The sequence below is a fragment of the Larimichthys crocea genome, chromosome X, assembly GCF_000972845.2.
Source record: "Larimichthys crocea isolate SSNF chromosome X, L_crocea_2.0, whole genome shotgun sequence".
Taxonomy (NCBI): Eukaryota; Metazoa; Chordata; class Actinopteri; family Sciaenidae; genus Larimichthys; species Larimichthys crocea.
Genome location: NC_040020.1, coordinates 7,115,594 through 7,135,296, shown reverse-complemented (window position 1 = coordinate 7,135,296; position 19,703 = coordinate 7,115,594). Strand labels below are relative to the sequence as shown.

The 19,703-nt window shown below is 43.1% G+C and overlaps 2 protein-coding genes across 7 annotated transcripts; both read right to left on the bottom strand.

Annotated features, from left to right (window-relative positions):
- Positions 1-263: 263 nt before the first annotated feature.
- On the bottom strand, positions 264-9,525 carry LOC104936669 (ribonuclease inhibitor-like). Of its 3 annotated transcripts, none has more exons than XM_010752738.3 (11): positions 9,257-9,523; positions 7,516-7,599; positions 6,832-6,882; positions 4,541-6,305; positions 4,268-4,441; positions 3,461-3,628; positions 3,041-3,205; positions 2,536-2,709; positions 1,708-1,881; positions 1,059-1,226; positions 264-843 (listed from the first exon to the last, which is right to left on the bottom strand). In XM_010752738.3, exons 1-11 carry the CDS (start codon positions 9,303-9,305, stop codon positions 663-665), a joined length of 3,153 nt encoding a protein of 1,050 aa, XP_010751040.2. In that variant the 5' UTR covers positions 9,306-9,523; the 3' UTR covers positions 264-662. The 3 variants fall into 3 exon arrangements, with proteins under 3 accessions (XP_010751040.2, XP_019128356.1, XP_027138477.1); XM_027282676.1 differs by having other exon boundaries at positions 705-843; positions 1,059-1,269; positions 9,257-9,525; XM_019272811.2 differs by lacking the exons at positions 6,832-6,882; positions 7,516-7,599; positions 9,257-9,523 and having other exon boundaries at positions 265-843; positions 4,541-5,805; positions 6,018-6,151.
- Positions 9,526-11,759: 2,234 nt separating this feature from the next.
- On the bottom strand, positions 11,760-18,794 carry LOC104920031 (uncharacterized). 4 transcript variants are annotated; one of them, XM_027282695.1, is made up of 10 exons: positions 18,739-18,794; positions 18,393-18,421; positions 18,163-18,200; positions 17,891-17,934; positions 15,776-15,990; positions 15,378-15,637; positions 14,833-14,949; positions 14,537-14,678; positions 13,056-13,409; positions 11,760-12,515 (listed from the first exon to the last, which is right to left on the bottom strand). In XM_027282695.1, the coding sequence occupies exons 3-10, from the start codon at positions 18,181-18,183 to the stop codon at positions 12,208-12,210; spliced, it is 1,461 nt and encodes a 486-aa protein (XP_027138496.1). In that variant the 5' UTR covers positions 18,184-18,200; positions 18,393-18,421; positions 18,739-18,794; the 3' UTR covers positions 11,760-12,207. The 4 variants fall into 4 exon arrangements, with proteins under 4 accessions (XP_027138496.1, XP_027138494.1, XP_027138495.1 ...); XM_027282693.1 differs by lacking the exon at positions 18,739-18,794 and adding an exon at positions 18,677-18,699; XM_027282694.1 differs by lacking the exon at positions 18,739-18,794 and adding an exon at positions 18,677-18,699 and having other exon boundaries at positions 13,056-13,400.
- Positions 18,795-19,703: the final 909 nt, after the last annotated feature.

The window sequence follows — 19,703 nt, the reverse complement described above, 5'->3', positions numbered from 1 at the left end:
TTCAGATTTTTTATAAAGTTTTTTATAAAATACTAAATGAGGTGTGTTTCTGTGGGCGTGTCTGTACCTGCTGAATGTATGTATGTCTGTCTCTGTCTGTCTGTCTCTGTCTGTCTCTATGTCTGTCTGTCTCTATGTCTGTCTGTCTCTATGTCTGTCTGTCTCTGTGTCTGTCTCTATGTCTGTCTCTCTCTATGTCTCTCTCTATGTCTGTCTCTATGTCTGTCTCTATGTCTCTCTCTATGTCTGTCTCTATGTCTGTCTCTATGTCTGTCTGTCTCTGTGTCTGTCTGTCTCTGTGTCTCTATCTATGTCTGTCTCTATCTATGTCTGTCTCTTTCCCCCCCCCTAAACACCAGAGAATAAAAGCATCAACAGACTCAGGCTGACCACGTGACCCCAGAACTCCCGGTCCCGGTGATATGAGTCTGTGAAGGACTGTTCTCAGATCAGTGGGTGACAGGAAGTGCCTGATTCTGAAGAAGCTGGAGCGCTGTCGGGTCTGACATGGTGGCAGACGTGGTCTGAATCCAGACGGAGCATCACTCAGTCTTTCACGTATTGAAGGGAAACTCGTGCGTTGGACTGACAGCAGCTCGGTCCAAACATCTCTTCTATCGTTCAGAAGATACTTCATGTAAGTTGAGCCTGTCGGTGTTTGATCACTTCGTCACTGTCAGCGTCTGCAGTGTGTAACGACTGTCCTTCTGTAGGTCGGACAGCATCTTCGGACCTGGACCTCCTGGATCGGTCCTGCTCAGCTCCAGCTCTCTGAGGTATGAAGGGTTCAACCTCAGAGCCGAGACCAGGCGCTCACAGCTGCTCTCCGTGCACCCTGACAACCTGCCAGAGGAAACACAGACAAACACATATGACACATGTGGACACAGACAGGCTAGCTGTTTCCCTCTGTTTCCAGTCTTTAAGCTAAGCTAAGCTAAGCTAAGCTAAGCTGCGGTGGATTTCACAAAAATATCCCAAAAACCAACGTCCGTTTATTTCAGCTTAATTTAACGAACCAGGGAAGAAAGAGTGACAGGAAACTAATAAAAACTCACCTTAGTATCTCCAGTTTACACTGAGGTTTCCTCAGCCAATCAGAAAGCAGCTCCACCCCCTGGTCCACCTGGTTGTAGCTCAGGTCGAGCTCTTCGAGAGCCGAGGAGCAGCTGAGGGCAAAGGTCAAAGACCGGCAGCAGGCTGCTGTCACTGAGCAGCACTTCAGGCTGGAAGGAGACGTTCAAACAGTTCACACAGGCTGTGCTGGAACTTTTCATGGGAGTGTAGAAATAAAATAAACTCTGGTGTGAGCAGATTTATAAAACTCAAACAGATGATGAATAAAAATGTTTTCAAACTCAGGTGTAATAATGAAAATAAAGCAGCAAATGTCAAAGATCTGAGCGTCGTCCTCAGACTGAAGATACTGAACCAGCACAACACGAGCCTGTCTGGGACAGACTGCTGTCCTCGGGTGACGAGAAGATGGAGCAGAAAAAACATTTTCTGGCGATGATCATATGAAAAACTTGAACTTATAATTTCTTTGCAGCTTTCTGTGGTGGTGTTTTGTTGTAGTCTTGTCTCTGTTGTTACATATTATTGATTTCAACAAATACTCTGTTATGAATCATTTATTTAAAGTTTGTCTTCTAGTATCAATGGCCTGTAACTTCTGAATGTGTGACAGGCGTCCTCAATACTCACTTCAGTGTTTCCAGTTGACAAAGCGGCTCTGCCAAGAACTCTGAAAGTTTTTCGACACCGCAGTCTTGGAGGTCATTTCTCGACAGATCCAGGACTCTGAGGTGGGCAGGGTTTGACTTCAGACTGGAAGCCAGCGCAGCACAGCCGCTGTCTGTGAACCGACAGCCAGCCAATCTGTTGGGAAACAGTTACAGGTGGTAATATGCAGCTTCAAGCCCGACCTCGGACCAGGTGGGTGAGATTTTCAAACATTCAGGTCAGGGATGGACGAGGATCAGCACGTCTTTGTTAACCTGCCGATGACTCCACACCTGTACCCCAACCATGTGACCACACGTGAGGTGACTGCTGGTCAAGAAGAAGGCGTTGACCCTACACGGTCCAGTAGAGAAACCAATGTTTTTCCCTTCATACTGCAAACCATTCGTGTACCGTACCCCACTGTGAGAATGTGGACACAGTTCTCATTACAGAGACCCTGAGGACACTCCAAGTCTTCACATCTTCAAAGGACACGTACTCGATAGTCACTGAAGTCTCATCTTTGACTGTTGGTCAAACATGAATCATCTTTTCTTGCACTTTGGCTCCCAGATCGACCATCCCAGAGTCCATAGACACCATCCCCAACCTCCAAACATATCCAGACCCTTCATCACCTCAAGGTGAATCCTACCCACCTATGGAGCTTCACTTCAACTTCAGCTTCAACAAGGCCTGGCTTCCTGTTCAGGAGTCAGACAAACTCTGATTGGTCCTGACTAACGCATTTACCCAGGACCTTATACCTACACCTATGTACCTATTTAAGCATGAGGACTGTCTCACCTCAGGGTGTCCACTTTGCAGTTTGGATCTTTCAGCAGAGCAGCGATCTCCGTCGCTCCATCGTCACACAGTTGGTTTCCTCCCAGATCCAATTCCTTCAGCCGAGAAAGGTTCAAAGCCAGAGCGGAGGCCAGGTCTGCTGCACATTCCTTTTGTAGGTTTGTCTTAAAGAGCCTTTAAAAAATCAAGTGTACAGTTCACTGTAAATGCCACTATAGGTTGGGATGGATAATCCGGACACAGACTACCTCCATGTATGTATGTCAAGACCAGCTGAATTTACTGTGATAGTAGATAAATGTTTGGCTTTTAGACAGAAAGAGAAAACCACCCCTAGGACCAGGCCATGCTTAGCCTAGCTTAGCACAAAGACTGGAAGCAGGGGTAAACTACTAGCCTACAAACAACTAAAAGAGCAACAACTCCCGTCTTATTCACATGTTTCCTTTATGCCTTTATGTTTAGTGCATTTGAAGCTTTGAGTCTTACCTTTGCTGAATCTTACCATAATCTCTCCAGCTGACAGTCGGGATGTTTCAGTAAGTCACAGAGCTGAGTGACTGCTCGTCCTCTGAAACTGTTCCTGCTTAGATCCAGGTTTTTCAGGTGAAATGGGTTCAAGTCAAGACCTGAAATGTCAAGTTCCCCTGAGATGCCACACTCTGATAACCTGCAGATAGGAACGACACCTGGCTCTTAACTCTCCAGTGTAAGGATGAGGATGGAGAATCGACCCCAATTCATCCCCCTCGCACCACCATTAGGGGGCAAAATCTCCACTTCTACACAATAAAATGGATATGAAATGTCCTGATCCTTTTCCTGATCATGAGAGGATGAACCCTTTAGATTTGAATGACCCCATGACATTTCCTGTAGCACCACCCTCAGGACAGTATGTAGAGACATGTAGTTAACATCTTACCTCAGTGTTTCCAAAGAGCATTTGCTGAGAATTTCTGAGAGTTGCTTCAGTCCTCCATCATGAAATGTATTCCTGCTGAGATCCAGCTCTTTCAGGTGGGAAGGGTTTGACATCAGACTGCTGGCCAGAGATTTGCATCCTTCTTTTGTTATGCCACATTCTTTCAAACTGCACAAAAAGGAACAAAAAGAGTGTTATGAATTATGTGGCGCTCACCACATTTATTGGCTCAAAAACAGGTTTGAAAACACAGATGAAAGATTCTTTGTCATTGTGGTAAATGTATAGCACAGGGCTCCAAGCTCACAGCTAACTGAGCTAACTGAGCTAACTGAGCTAAGAGAGAAGGAGTGAGCGAGCAAGAAGTAACTCTGGACTTCTAGTGGTTCATGCTGGGTTTAGGAAACGGTCGGGTTCATAAGTAACGTACAAAAGTTGAAGAGAAATCTACGTTGACTTTTGGCTTCACACGGGACACGAACAGCCGTCTCCTGGTTAAAGTCCTGTGTTTGTTTGACTCATCCAGATATGAAGCGTACATAGTTTGAAGCCACTGACCAAGCGTCCATATTTGTTTGAACTGGCTGCTCCAGAAGATGCTAAACTAAAAGTGATCTTGTTATATATCTATATAAAACTATTATTTGTTTCATGAGGACGACATAAAAACCCTTTAATGTTCTGGAAAATATTGTTCTAATCTATAAAGGGGAAGATTCGTGGAGCTCTACACATTGCACATTCAACCTATAGATCACCACATTGAATCATGGATGAAGTATCGCCCGTAAACCTGGATGTTCTTACCGGAGTCTCCTGAGTTTGCAGTTGGGACTTGTTAGACCTTCAGAGAGCAGCTTCACTCCAGAGTCCTTCAGTTTATTACTGCTCAGGTCTAACTCCTCCAGACCAGAAGACTTAAAGCTGAGAGCTGATGAAACACACTTGCAAGATCTGTCAGTGAGGTTACAGTCACTTAACCTAAAGGTGAAAAACACAGTGACAGGTAACATCTTCTACTCTCTCAAACATAACCTGGCAGTGCCGTTGTTGTTGGTTTCTTTTAGGCCAAATACTTACAAAGCTGTTTTTGATGCTCTGAGCACAGGCAGCATCCTCTCCAGAACTCCATCTGATCTGTGGTGTATCTTCAGGTCAAAGACGTCCAGGCTTTCATTGGAGACGAGCAGCAGGAAGGCCAGCGCCGACCAATGTGCTGGTGAGATTTTACTAACATCCCCGGAGCTCTGGTACATTTGGACTTGTTCTACCAGAGACTGGTCACCCAACTCATTTAAACAGTGGAACAGGTTGATACTCTTTTCGGTGTAGGACAGTTTCTTGATCTTGTCATGAATGTAGGTGATGGTCCCCCGGTTGCTCTGCGGACGTCTTCCCTTGAATCCAAATATTTTCTGAAGAAGCTCCTGGTTTTTGTCCTGTGACAGACCGAGAAGGAAGCGCAGGAACAAGTCCCATTGTCCATAATTGCTGGCCACAGCCATGTCCACTGCGTTCTTGTGGAGGAGGATGATGGGAAGTTCTCCTTTCTCTGAGGCCACTCTTACACGTGTCTGGCTTGGAAGCAGATTTTCTCCACAGTCTATAAAAGTCTCCAACACATACAGAGCTGCAAGAAACTCCTGGACACTTAAATGTATGAAAGAGTAGATCTCTTGTTTGTGAAGCCCACTTTCTTTTCTTATGATCTCTGTACAAACTCCAGAATAAACTGCAGCTTGTTTCAGATCAATTTGACAACTTTTCAAGTCATTTTCATAGAAGATTATGTTGCCCTTCTGTAGCTGTTCAAATGCCAACTTTCCCAATTTCATGATCACATCTTTGTCTGTTTCACCTTTCTCATAATTCTTCTCATGTTTCCGTTTCGTCTGGATGATCAGGAAGTGTGTGTACATTTCAGTCACAGTCTTTGGCAACTCACCTCTGTGAGTTTCTCTGAGGATGCTCTGGAAAGTCGTGGCTAAAATCCAACAGAAGACGGGGATGTGACACATGATGTACAGACTTCTCAGCGGCTTTGACTGAAGATGATCAAAGATCTTCTGAGCCACATCCTTGTCACTAACTACCTTCTGAAAGTAGCCGTCCTTCTGCTCATCGTCAAACCCTCGTACCTCGGTCACCCTGTTGATGATATCAGAGGGAATCTTGGTGGCTGCAGCTGGTCGACTTGTGATCCAGATTGAGGCGTTGTGCAGCAGCGTCCCTCTGATTAAGTTGGTCAGTAGGACGTCTAATGTTGTGCTCTTTGTGACACTGCGGCACATCTCATTGTTGTTAAAGTCCAGAGGCAACTTGCTTTCGTCCAGGCCATCAAAGATGAACAAAACACTTGAATTGTTGTAGTCTGATGTTTCTAAATCTTTCACTTCTTCAAAATAGTAACGTATTAACTCCATAAGACTCCAAAGCTTATCTTTTATTAAATTCAACTCCCTGAATGTGAATGGAAATATGAGCTGAGTGGTTTGGTTGACTTTTCCTTCTGCCCAGTCGTGAGTGAATTTCTGCACAGCGACAGTTTTTCCGATGCCAGCGATTCCCTTGGTCAAAACTCTCTGGGGAGGGTTGTCTTCGTTTGCTAAAGGTTTAAAAATGTCATTAAGGGGGATTTTCATCTCCTCACTCGAACACCTTCTACTCGGTAATTCAATCACTTCATGTTCACTAATAACCTCCCCACTGCCTCCCTCTGTGATGTAAAGCTCTGTATAGATCTTGTTTAAAGGAGTCGATCCATTTTCTTTGGTTCCTTGAGACAGATTCTTTGTTGTACTTTCAAGGTAAGATTTCAGTTGAGCTTGGCACAGTTGGAGTTTTCCTGAAAGATGAATAAATGAATTATGTGGTAAACAAAAAAGGGTAAACACAAAAACATGTTGTTTTTTTTGCTTTGATGAAGCTTTGCACACTCTTCATCCTCTCAGTCAGCTTCATGAGGCGGTCACCTCAATGATTTTCCAACAGTCTTGAAGGAGTTCCCAGGTGACGACCTCATGAAGTTGATCGAGAGAATAAAGCGTGTGCGAAGCTTCATCAGTAAAGAACTTAAAATATAAAACAGATTGTTCCTTGTTCATTACATAGTTTGATATTTTGTCCAAACCTTTGACGGGTACTGGAAGTGTTTGTTGGTTTTGGCTGCAGTTTACTTTGATAGATCAGAAGTTAAATTTGTGGATAAACCCAACAGGAATCAATCTCATTCAATTTAGATCAAGATGCTGGTAGGTAGCAAGATTCAGATTGGCATTAGCTGTAAAAGATCATATAAACTACTGTACGCTGAACTACTTAGTGTGAAAACTCAGCTAAACATACATCATATTTGTTTTACAGCACAATACCTCTTCTAGGAGAAACTTCATGAGTCTCCTCTGTTCTGGCAGAAGGTTGGACTGAAACAGAAACATGCATCACTTGAGAAATGCAAAATAATGAAATGCATGTTAGAGCACATAATTAATGGTTAGTTCAGGTATTTTAAAGTCGAAGGTTGTAGTGAGTTACCTACAGCTCCAAACAGCTGATGTTACAGAGTGCACATGTAGGCTGGAAGTGCTTATGTTTGTAATAACTGAAATATTCTAACACTCTTTACTAGGGATGTAACGATACACTCAACTCACGACTCGATTCGAGTCACGATTTTTTGTTCACGATACGATTTTTTCACGATTTTTTAAAATTTTTAATCGTGTCACGATGCATCGTTACATCCCTACTTTTTACACACTCTTTTCATCAAGGTAATACACTTTACACCATTAGATGGTGATCTGGAGCTGTTGTGGGAGACCGAAGCTTCGAGTTCAGCTCATGTGCAGCTCAGAAATAGTTGTAAGGCCGCCTGACGGCGTGGTAAAGCAGTGACTATATTCCTAATATACAGATGATCCATCCACAGCTGCTTGACCAGACCACCGTCTACTGTAGATAACACTGACTATGGATACCTCATACAACCACTTTGCAAAATACCCGAACTCTCCTTAAACATAAATATTGGATTTATTAATTAAAGCATTTACTCATTGTGATATTCATGTGCATGTCCCTTCCAACGGTAACATCTTTTAACTGAGGATTGTTGCTGACTCCATTCTGGACGGCGACTGTCATGAAACAGACAAAATAATCAGGAAACAATTCACTCACCTCAAATCTGAAGAGTTCACATGAGACTGACACACATTTAAGTTAACCTGACAGTATTTGTTGGATCTTTGTCGACCTGCAGAACTAAAATAAAAAACAAAATGAAGTGACTTCAGTAGAAAAACTATATTATTTATTTATTTGCACATCAATACTAAGGTGTAAACTATCAATACTTTGTGCATTAGAATAATGTTTTTCTTTGATAGCCGGCCCTCACAGAATCAGCACCATGAAACGATGGAGGGGTCTACATGACATGAGCCTGCTAGGAGGGGGAGGAAGGCTCAGGCTGTTCAGCAAGAGAGGAGAGTTTCTTACTGGGCAGGAACACTTTGATAACCTCCTGGACCTGACTAACATGTTCTCCATGGATTATGCAGAGCTTGAAGTTCTCTAGAAAAGCTACACAGTTATGATGAGGTTCTCCTGACATTCTCTGATTGGCTGCAGAAAGTCACGTGACTCATTGAGAGACGTGGGGCACCATTTTAAAAGCCTATGGAAGTGACCATATATGGTCCCTGGCCCCATTAAAGGGTTAAACCTGTCACAAACACTTGGAGGAAAGAAACGCCTCAGTCAGATTATTATTCAATGAACCGCAGATAGGTGGGCGGGATTCTGTGTGAGGTTTCATTATTTATCGACATGTTCACGTGTATTTGTAGTCATGCAGTCATTTACTGAAGCTCACACTCAGAACTACAAGCTGCAGAGGATTATTTAACAAAGTCAGGAGGGTTTAGGACATTTTCTGTCCCACTCTGTCTGAGTACACGATCAAGGAGTGGAACGTGGCCACACGACCATCCGACTGTCAGGGTCTGTCAGTTTCCTGTTTTATTTTGATAGTCTTGTCTCTGTGTCATGTGTCAGTTTCCTGTTTTATTGTGACAGTCTTGTCTCTGTGTCATGTGTCAGTTTCCGGTTTTATTTTGACAGTCTTGTCTCTGTGTCATGTGTCAGTTTCCTGTTTTATTTTGACAGTCTTGTCTCTGTGTCATGTGTCAGTTTCCTGTTTTATTGTGACAGTCTTGTCTCTGTGTCATGTGTCAGTTTCCTGTTTTATTGTGACAGTCTTGTCTCTGTGTCATGTGTCAGTTTCCTGTTTTATTGTGACAGTCTTGTCTCTGTGTCATGTGTCAGTTTCCTGTTTTATTGTGACAGTCTTGTCTCTGTGTCATGTGTCAGTTTCCTGTTTTATTGTGACAGTCTTGTCTCTGTGTCATGTGTCAGTTTCCTGTTTTATTTTGACAGTCTTGTCTCTGTGTCATGTGTCAGTTTCCTGTTTTATTGTGACAGTCTTGTCATATTATATTTTGTATGTTCATGTTTTATTTCTATGTTCTTCTTTGTCGTTTTTTCTCCACACACACTGGAACAAGCCTTTCCTGCCTCACATTCCTCAGAGTAACCCTCGACAGACGGACTGACACACCTTAGCTCGTCTGGTTTCCATCAAACAGGTCGGGGCACGTCGGCTGTTTCTGATTCCAGTCTGAATGTTTGCTGACTTTGTACAGAGCTCATCGTTTCATGAAACAGAATTCACTCTCACAGTTTCTCTTCTGAAGCTGCAGTGCATGTGAACACAGTAACAAACCGTCTTACCTCCCTGTGAGGGTTCTGCAGCCCGGCCAGTCGAAAGAAAACTCCCCATCCTGCATTCCTTCAGCAGCTGCTCTGACTCCAGGAGGAAAAGAATAAAGCAAAAAGTGTTTTTATGTCACGAAGCCTCGTCCTGCATTTCCATACTTCCTTTATCCCGTCAGCTCAGTTCATGTAACCGAGGGCAGAAAGAGTCGAAGCCACGTCCAGATGAAGGAAGCTGCTTCCTGGTGTTTTCAGCTGGCGCTCAGACAACAGGAAGTGACTGTGCTTTGTGTTCACACCTTCTTCATCAGACACAAGGACTTATTCTGACTCCAGAAATGTACAAACAGGTTCTTCTTACAGCACATTCATTCATGCTGTCTGACACTCTGTGTTTCAACAGGGATAATTATACTACTGGAAGCTTACTACCGCCTACTGTCTCTGTAAATCTGTTGGCCATCGTTATTAATACATAAATACACAATAAGTATTGATCAATATGCTCATGAGTGAACAGATCCCTGCTTTTACAGGCAGGTGAGGATAGGATGAGGAGCTGTGCCTTCATGTCAAAAAGGAGCCAGCTGAGGTGGTTCAAACATCTGATCAGGATCCTCCTGGGCGCCTGCCTTTGGAGGGCTTGGGAGGAGACCCCGGGGCAGACCCACAACTCACTGGAATGACTACAGAGCCTATCTAGCCTGGGAGCACTGAGGATCCTTCAGGAGGAGCTGGAATAAGTTGTTCAACCTGCTGTCACCACGACCCGACCCTGGATAAGAAGTACACAGATGGATGGATGGATGTTCAGATGCTCAGCAACGTGTTTGTTAACTCGGCGGTCTCGTCTGGGCTCAAGATTATCGATATAACTCTGCATTTAATTTATTCATACGTAGCACACGTTAATCAACATCATGGTGAATGTGCCAGTTTTAGCCAGCATGAGCATTTTCAGCTGCAGTCTAATCATGATCAGTCATGACCGATACTTGTTGTGCTGTGTTCACTTTTACCGCCCTTTGGATACAAACTGTAGACTCACATAGCTGTGCCGACACATAGACGATAGTGCTGATACTTTGCAAGCTGCTCACACACCAGGGGCCAATGTTTGAAGTCAGTCATCTTAGACTGCCTTTCATTCTGCCAGACGTCACCACAGCTAACAACTATGTGAATATAGCAAAGTTCTCAGCAGTTATCCTGAAATAACCAAAAACATTTCAACAAACAGCAAACTGAATTCAGTCAGGAGCCTAATTATCTTAAAAAGTGGTTTAATTTGTTTTAATGCCATGACAGTAGCTACTTGTTCACAACTTGATACTGGCAGTACAAACTATATAAATGCACATGATAGGATGAGGGATGGGGTCCAGGCTGCAGGTGGCAGTCTTCGTGTCAGACAATGATTTGTTGAGAACCAAAAGGGGAACACTGGGAGGACGGACGTTGGTGTGATGGTGAAGGAGCCTGAGGGACAGTCCATGGGTTCGAGAAGCTTGTTTATTGTACAGAAAAGGACCTTTGGCTTAGCAGAACTGGACCGGGTGAGGCCAGGTTAGTAGGTGTAATGTTAACAGCGTCTTTGTATTGCTGGATAAAGTCTTATGTGTGGTGTTAGACCGGCTTTCTTGGAGAGCCGCTCTAGTTGTTGTTTCCAGGATTTCACTGGACAGAGTTCAGGCGTGTACCAAGGAGACAGTTCTGGTTTTTCAGTGAGACAAGTTGGTAAGGATGAGTGACAGATGGACTCGATATCATGGAAAGGGATGTTACAGTGTTAGCGAGGTGGTCGGAGATTGTGAGGTTGGACCAGGTCGAGGACGTGTCCATTGGTTATGGGTGGTGAAATGATGTGTTGAGTGAGGCTGAAGCATGTCCAGAAGTTCAGTGGTGTCGATGTGGATGTTGAAATCAGCCAGGAGCAGGATGGAGGGTGCTGATGAATGACCAGGAGAGTTTGAAAGTCAGGTGTTTGTCAGGTGAGTCAGGATTTGGATGAATCTTGGCTGGTTGGTATCTTCCCCCTGAGAACGGCCACTATTCACTATTCTCCATATTTATTATTCTGACGTATTACAGGATTTTCAGCGTGCTGCTCCTCCCTCAGTTTAGGTTGCACATACACAAAAAAATGTATCAAAACGACGGCTCAGCCGGGAATGGTGAGCTGTGACTTTTCTAAGAGTTTCACCAAAAATCACCAAAAAACACGCCAAAGTTTACAATGGGTGTGTATTGGTAGAATGTTCCAGAGCTAGAGTGGAGAGGGACAGAAACATTTGTTAAAAATACTTTTGCAAACGGCTCTCGTGGCCACAAATGTCACTCTACAGAAATAATTTTAAATTCACTGCTGAAACTGGGGGCCAGAGTCAGACACACTCAAACTTTAGAAATGTTCTAGTTGGGGCGGTCGGTGGCGTAGTGGGTTAAGCGGCCGCCTCGTGTGTAAGAGGCTATAGTCCTCGCTGCAGCCGGCCCCGGTTCGAATCCCGCATCGGACGGCCATTTGCTGCGTGTCATTCCCCCTCTCTCTGCCCCCTGCTTCCTGTCTATCTTCAACTGTCCTATCATTAAAGGCATAAAAAGGCCAAAAAATATACTTTAAAAAAAAAAAAAAAAAAGAAATGTTCTAGTTTACTTTTGAAATAGTTTAGGCCAAGACTGAATCAGAACAGTGCCTCTGCAGTCCACTCAGGTTAAAGATTGATTTCTCAGTCCAAAGTATGATCAGCTGATATTCTGGGGCCCAATTCCAATCCTATATATACTAACCCTATGATCTATTGAAGTTTTAAGAAGCTTTGCTGAAGCAACACGCCTGTTATTTCCACATTAGATTCACATTAGATTGTCCAAGTGGACCTAATGAAGTGGTCGGTCAGTTTGTAGTACAGTTGGTACTATCAGTGGAAGTCGATTTCATCCCGTTTCATCTGCAGGGTCTCATTTTTACTTCAGATCAACCCCAGAGTTTTGGAAAAAGCTGGATCCAACGAAACAAGCCCCTCAATCAGGGATGAACTGGCAACTGATCCTTTGTTTAGCACCATGTTGATCACAGCTCGAGCCATTTCAGCACTGGTCCTGCAGCTTCTGGCTATATCCATTTCTTCTTGATTTAAAATTCTCTGTTGATGGAGTCGATCCAGCAGCTGGTTTAGAACAGGTTCAGACACTCGATTAACAAACTCTATCCGAATTGAGAACAACTTGTCCTCTGGTGAGCCATTCTGGGGTCTACGTTCTCTGTTCAGAGCAGGATCTAAGGGACAAGCAGAGCAAAGACTGTGGCTCAATAACACACACCTCTTACATAAAGTCTTCAGACATGATCTCAAGGTTTAGAACTAATAAACAAGTCAACATGTATTTGATTCCCACAGAAAAGGTTTACCAGACATCCACAGAAAAAGTCCTAAACTAAGAAAAAATGTAATTTAATTTAATAGTGTGTGTGTGTGTGTGTGTCCTGCTGTTATGGGCATTTGTTTTTATTTCATAAAACAGTCGTCAGTGTTGCATTGTGGTCTTGTACATTAAAGTCAGGGACCAATAATTTCTGTGGGTAAAAATACCCCAGGTGGCATCACAACATTCTCCATGCTCATGCCACAATAGCTAATGGTACTGTAGTATTTAGACAGGGTCAGAAATGTATTGACACATTTCTGATGCACGACTTTGTTTCCATGAAGGATCCAATACAAGGATCCAATGATCTTCTGCACTGACAGACCCTGTTCCTTTAAGTATTGTGTCACTCTCTGTATCTGAAAATATAAAAATAAGGAATGTGACTGACCTTCTGGTCCTGAGCTCGTCTCTGACAGACTCTGGACCAGATCGTTCCTGTTGATCTTCTCTAAAACCTTCTTGGTCACCTTCAGAGCTCCATGAAGTCCATAGGTGTTCACCATCAGATCCACGGTGTCCTGTCTGTCTGCCTGCTCCAGCTCGGACACTTTGATGGTTTGGTATCCATCCAGGACGTCAGGCTGCTTCAGATACCATTTAAATTTTCTGAAATCATCGCTTCCCAAATCCTCCAGAGTGCTCCAAAGGTCCTCTCGCGACATGTGTAGGTCCGCTCCCACGTTAACACCACTTAACTGAGGTTTGTTGATGACGCCTCCATCCTGGACGGTGACTGTCGTGATTGAGAACAGACAAAATAATCAGGAAACACAATTCACTGTATTTCATCAACACCTGAGGTTTGTTTTGTTAAAGCTGAGCTGAAAGATCGAGAAGAAATGAAGCTTCTTCTTTAATATGTGATACATGGAACTGGCACACATTTAAATCAACAAGTTGTAACTTTAATAAACTAACGTCTGTTAACTTGTTGATGCTACACTGACTTGTAATCAGGTGAACGGTGTCTCTGTCATTCGTACGTCAGCAAGAAGCCGCCGGACAAGAGTAAATGTGGGACTGACTTTTAGTGGTTGGTGAGAGCTTGGTGAAATAAAAGGCTGAAAGACAGACGCCGAGCTGGGCTGACTGCTGCTGGACTAGGCAGTGATATCAGCTGCTGCTGGGGACCTGGATGATGATTGGCTGTTTGATCAGAAGTAATGTAATCAGAACAAATACTCGAGTACAGCTGTAGTCATGGTTACCACAGTGGGATTACACTCTGGAGACAACAAGTCACAACAAACACTGGTTTATATCAACATGTTGCTTTAATTTGCGACCAAAGGGAGACACATTTCCTGTTTCCTGTTGACTTGAGAGCGGAGCTTGGACTCCCTCCATGATTCTCCCTCTCTCTCCGTCCTCACTTCCTGTCTGCCTCTCAGCTCTCAGTAAAAAGTACAAACGACCAAAACAGTCCGTTCAGTGTTTGAACTGAAACACGTGTGAAACTTCTCCCGTGTCGACAGCTTGTAAAACATGATCGTGTATTTCCTGAACAGCCAATTGTTTTTGTTGGACGGTCAGGAGGACAGTACAAGTACCAGGAACTGAACTGAAAAAATTTAATTCAATTTAATCTCCCTTCTTTGATCTGGAATATAATCAGGGAAAAGACTTTTGATTAATGTCCAACAGTCACTTTCAAACAGAGATGGATTAAATGTTTTGGTCTGCTACAGTAACATCTCTCTGTAATGTGCTGTGATTTCTTTGGAGAAAAAAACAGAACCATAGGGGAGAATTTTCTGCTTTATAATTTTTGGTTTCATGAGGACACGTCCTATCCTAACAATGACGTGAATGTGCAGTCTATCACTGGGTCTAACCTCTGACGTGGGGGAAGGAGAGTAAAACCTTTACCTGTCAGACACACGGTCTGTTCCAAGACTGTTGTCCCCTCTTGGTCCTGGACCATCAAAGTCACTTTCTCTGTGTTCGTCGTCAGGGAAACTTCAAATGTTGGAAAGATATTTGGTGTGTAGTTTGGTTTAAACGGCGCACGCTGAGAACCAGAAGCAACACGTTATTTTCAGTCCTGTTGTAAAAACTGTTGATCTGGTCATTTTCTCATTATGAATCTGTTTTCAACATGCAGCCAAAATTATATTCATGAGACTTCTGTTCACAAATATGAGAAGTGTGGAGACCTGACTCACCTCAGGCTGTATCTTGAAGCCCTCAGGCTCACAGTGGAGGCTGTATATTCCACCAACGTTAAGATCACAGGAAGATGACATCCTGACGTACTCAGTAACTCCATGTCGGGCGACAACCTTCAGTAACGAGACATTTGTATTATGGAGTTTATACTCAGTCAAATAAACAGGATTATGTCTGTTTTCTACATTTTATACATAAGATGTGAGCAGATAACAAATGCATGAAAACAAAAGTCATGATGAATGAAAGACTAAAGAAAAGAGATGATTCATAAACTCTTGTTGGCTGCTCACAAAGATTTCAGACCAGTGTTCAGAGTTATTGAAATGCAGCTTCATGTTGGACTCATTCAGGCCACTGATTACTACGCCACCTGGTGGAAGTTTGATGAATGGCACTGGCAGACAGAAATGTTTGCTAATCAAGAAACAAACAATGGATTTGACTGATTTTGATTCTTACCACAGTGTGACAAGGTTTGATAAAAGGAGAAAAGTTTCTGTGGAAAACAGCTTAAAACACATATGACAGATAGATTTACCTCACGCACAGGGATGTTTCTTGGCAGCAGAAATACATCGAGTACCATGCGCCCTGTGTCTGGAGGTTGGAAGAACAGCAGAACTTGGCCACACACTGGCTGCATGTTCATTAACCTTTTCGTTAAATCCCAGACGAGGCCAAAAGCAGAGAGATGAGAAACCTTCACAACCACATGAGTGTCTGTAATCTCCAGCGGTTTGAGAATGCTAGTCCCGTCCTCAGTGATGTGGACGACAGACAGTCCATCAGCAAGCAGCGCTGTGAAAGCAAAGACATGTTAAACTTTTATTTTCCTGCTGAAACGTTGAAAGGTTCAAATGAATTTTGGCAGCATCCCAAAGAAGCAGCTCATTTGACTCATTCATTGTTCAACACAGAAGACAGCCATGTGTTTACCGTCCTTTGTCCCAAAGTGTGGGAGGCGGAGCCGACTGACAGCATTGTCAGTCGGCTCCATCTTGAACAGTGGCCCTGCAGCCATACTGCCCTCTGACTGGAGGAAGCTCTCATCCCATTGGACAGTCCTGTACTGCAGCTCTGCCTCATGATCCAAACCAAAGATCAGGTCAGTCACAGCACACTGGAACACACCTGGACCAGGACACCTGTACCTGAAGGACACAGAGGGGCTGAATTAATATAACAGGCATTTATTCTGTAGTCACATGGCATGTTAAGACAGGTCCATGGGCAGCAGGTGTAAGGCACGATAACACAGAGGGGACAATCCACTCTCTTTCAGTCAGAGTCTCAGAAAGGCAAAACAATGGTGGGACATGTCGACACCACCCACAGCTTCATCTATGTGTAGAAGCTGGAGCTGAACGGGTCCATGCTGAAATCTAGTTTCTATTGTTGGGGTTTAACGGCCGGCCTGTTCAGTTCAGACTCCATGATGTCAGCCTGACTGTAGCCCGACCCGGCAGAGGGAGGACACGGACCTTGACAATCCATCATTTTATCCCGTGTGCTCAATCAAAGCTGACGACACCCAACATGTCACAACAAGTTAGGGTCAGCCCTGTCGTCTTCATTAACACCACCTGTTATTTCACAGTTGTGTTCCCTTGAATTGACTTCATTAGAGTTTAAATATTGATCATGTAAATGTGGGCGTAATACTTGTTATTCAAATATTTTCATATAATAAGTGTGAATTTTTACTTTTGTCAAGCTTGCATTCATATTACTACCACATGGAAAAAAGCAGGAAACCATTCATTCATTTTAGTGATCAGCAGTTACTTACTTATACTTACACATACTTACTTATATCAGATGATTGAAATGATTCATCAGTTAGCTGTTTCATCTCTTCTTAACTAGTTTTTACACAAGCTTCATTTTTAAACACCTAAATGAATCAATTGTTATCGCTGATTCATTATAAGAATGTTTTTTTTTTCATTCATCAGCATCAATTTAATTGTTTTAATGAGCTGAGCTCGTCTACGATGTCTCCACGTTCACCCTGGTACCAGCAGAGGTCCCTCTGGTTCAGACATTCGGACATTTGTCAGTTTGCTGCCACCACAGTCCAAAACATGAGATGTCCTGTTTGACAAAGTGTTACGGCCGCCACCGTTTCGCCCCGGCGCACATGTGTGTGTGTGGTGTCTATTCCCTATGTAAGTCCAGGTGTGGGTCTCAGCTGAGGAGGTGTAGTCCTGATGAAGCCGGAGCCTGGAAACCAAGAGGGCTGGGATTGGTGTGCCAGCCGCTGCATCCTCTCCCGGCCGACCAATCCGCTGGGCCCAAAAGGGCATTTCAACAGCAGCTGCCCGAGCATCGTGGCAGCTTCATTTTGTATTGTGGTTATAAGCTCGCCTTGTTTCTTCTTGTTTAAATCGTGTTTTGTAACTGTCAAAGTTGGTGAGGATTTCGTCTGGGACTGGGCAGGGATTAGGTTAGATACGTACTTACTGAATACACTCGAGAGTATTGTTTTGTTGGATACATTAGTTTTAGGAGTGCTGTTTTGGTGTGTTTTTTTGTTATTAGATAGTAGCTTCGTTAGTGAGGTTTTTCTTTCTCATTTTGGTTTTCTAGTTAGATATTATAGGCTCTGTTAGAGTTCTCTTTTTGTTATATTTGGTTGTTCTTTTAACAGCACTCGCTCGCCCTTAGTTCCCTTTTGCCTCAACTCCTTTTGTTTTAAACGATCTGAACTTTCATTTAATAAAATACCTTTTGTTTATTAACCTTAAAATCTGGTTTTATGTTACGTCTTTTCATACCCTTACATCTGGTCGTAACAAAAGTGCCTGCATGAACAGCGGCTGCAGCCATCAGCCTCTCAGACTGGTTTTCTTTAAAGTTTAGGGGATTGCATTGACCATTCATGGTTAATTGTGGAGTACACTGGGGGGAACATGAAGCTCCGCTGGGTGTGTTATGAATATTTGATCTACAGTGTTCAGCTTTGACGAGCTCAGCAGAGACAGCACACACTTTTTATATAATCACAACTTGATGAAACATGAAATAAGTGCAGTGTTTTTATATGATTACCTGTATGAAATTTCAGGGCTCTGTTCCGGTGACGATATTTGTGCCTGGAATTAAAAAAGTGAGTTCATTTAAAATGTGCTCGTGTTCATGAAGTGATGAAATATTATGACCCACACTGTCAATAACTGCAGCAGGTTTCTTTCATCGTTGCTTTAAGTCAGTTACATTTTTGTTTGACTGATTTAAAAAAGTTTAATTTAAGTCAGTCAGTTTCATTTGTTTTCCTCGATCAATGTCCCAGTAAAGTCGTGGAGGACTTCACACTTTCTCACCTTTTTGGCCTCACTGGGCATCACCTCCGGTTTGAAATCTTTGGAAGAGAAATAAAAATTATAAGAACTTGAACTGGGTGATAAAAGTGAGTTTCTAAAATTAATGAATATTTTCCAAACGGCTCAAAGAAACCGGAGCAGGAAAATATTTTGGTTGTTCATGCTCATTTTAAGATCCGATCTGAATGTACAACAGTTTGATGACTGGAAGTCTTTCTTTCAATACTCACATATCTTTTCTTCATCAGCTGTGGTCAGCCTGTAATTAAAGATAAACACAATCCCAAAAGTTATGGATCAAGTTGAAAACAATCATTTCTTCTTTGAGTTAGCAAGCTTCAAAGTCCTTATATTCAATATTTTCTGTCTAGGGGCAGTTTGCAAATATTAAAGAGGCCATATTTCGTCGAGTTATTATTGAAGTAAACCAACAGGGCAGATATTCATTTTTCCTAGGATGGTGCAGCGGTCTCAGTCTCTCATTGACTTAGCCTGATGGGATTCATTCATTTACCTCTCCATGTTTAGTACAATACTGCTCAAACTAGCATGGACAGGGTTTAAATCCCTATTGACCTGAGAGTCTTCAGTCTGCAGTGTGGACTCTCCAGAAAATCACACAGAGGCTTCACTCCTGAATCCTGCAGGTCGTTGTCTCTCAGGTCCAGCTCTGTCAGATGGGAGGGGTTGGACCTCAGAGCTGAGGCCAGAGAAGCACAGCTGATCTCTGACAACCTGCAGCTCCTCAATCTGAATAAAGAATAAATGATGTTGATAAAAATCCATTTATAATCCAATCAGATGTGTTCAGGACCATCAGCCTTCTACAGACATCATCCAAACGTCAGCACAACATTCAGACAACCATTCAACACAGATTAATAACATGCTGCTGATCTCAGTCAGGTCTGGAATTCAACTGAACCTTTGAAGCTACATTAGGAAATATGCTTTGATAACCCTGTGTGTGTGTGTGTGTGTGTGTGTGTGTGTGAGAGTGTGTGTGTGTGTTATCAGTCATTATTTGTTAAAACACACTGAAATATTTGTATTGTGAGTAAACAGTGAGTCAAATTAGCTTGACACAAATAATAGTTCAGAGGATCTATAGAGTTGAGAAGTGATGGGATCTCCTCACAACATTTCTGTGGCAGGTCGGTTTGATTCAGCCTGATAAGTGACAAAAACATTTTCTTTAGTGTGCAGTTAAGCACCCTGAAACTGGTCAGTGTAAGTGAGCAGGACAGGGTTCAGTGTGATATATGACTCAGTGTAAACATACTGATCCAAACATGGTCAGAGTTTAAGGTACACACAGAATATTTCATGCACTACAAAACCAAACCACAGAAAATTCAGTGCGTGAGGTATAATACAGTGTTACACAAATACATCACAGTGTGATCTGACCTGAGAGTCTCCAGTGTACAGTGTGGACTCTCCAGTCCAGCAGAGAGCAGCTTCACTCCTGAATCCTGCAGGTCGTTGTTACTCAGGTCCAGATCTCTCAGACGTGAGGACTGGGAGCTGAGAACTGATGA

What these genes read in the sequence shown, in the direction of transcription:
- LOC104920031 (XM_027282693.1), bottom strand. An exon ending in AGCCCTGAAATTTCATACAG is followed by an intron (nt 15,991 to 17,890) that starts GTAATCATATAA and finishes TGTGTCCTTCAG; the next exon opens with GTACAGGTGTCCTGGTCCAG. An exon ending in GACGAGCTCAGGACCAGAAG is followed by an intron (nt 12,516 to 13,055) that starts GTCAGTCACATT and finishes CTTGTCCCTTAG; the next exon opens with ATCCTGCTCTGAACAGAGAA.
- LOC104936669 (XM_010752738.3), bottom strand. Translation starts at nt 9,305, where the DNA reads ATGGGGAGTTTTCTTTCGACTGGCCGGGCTGCAGAACCCTCACAGGGA. An exon ending in TGTCAACTGGAAACACTGAA is followed by an intron (nt 1,227 to 1,707) that starts GTGAGTATTGAG and finishes GTCTCCTTCCAG; the next exon opens with CCTGAAGTGCTGCTCAGTGA. An exon ending in TGTAAACTGGAGATACTAAG is followed by an intron (nt 844 to 1,058) that starts GTGAGTTTTTAT and finishes TTCCTCTGGCAG; the next exon opens with GTTGTCAGGGTGCACGGAGA.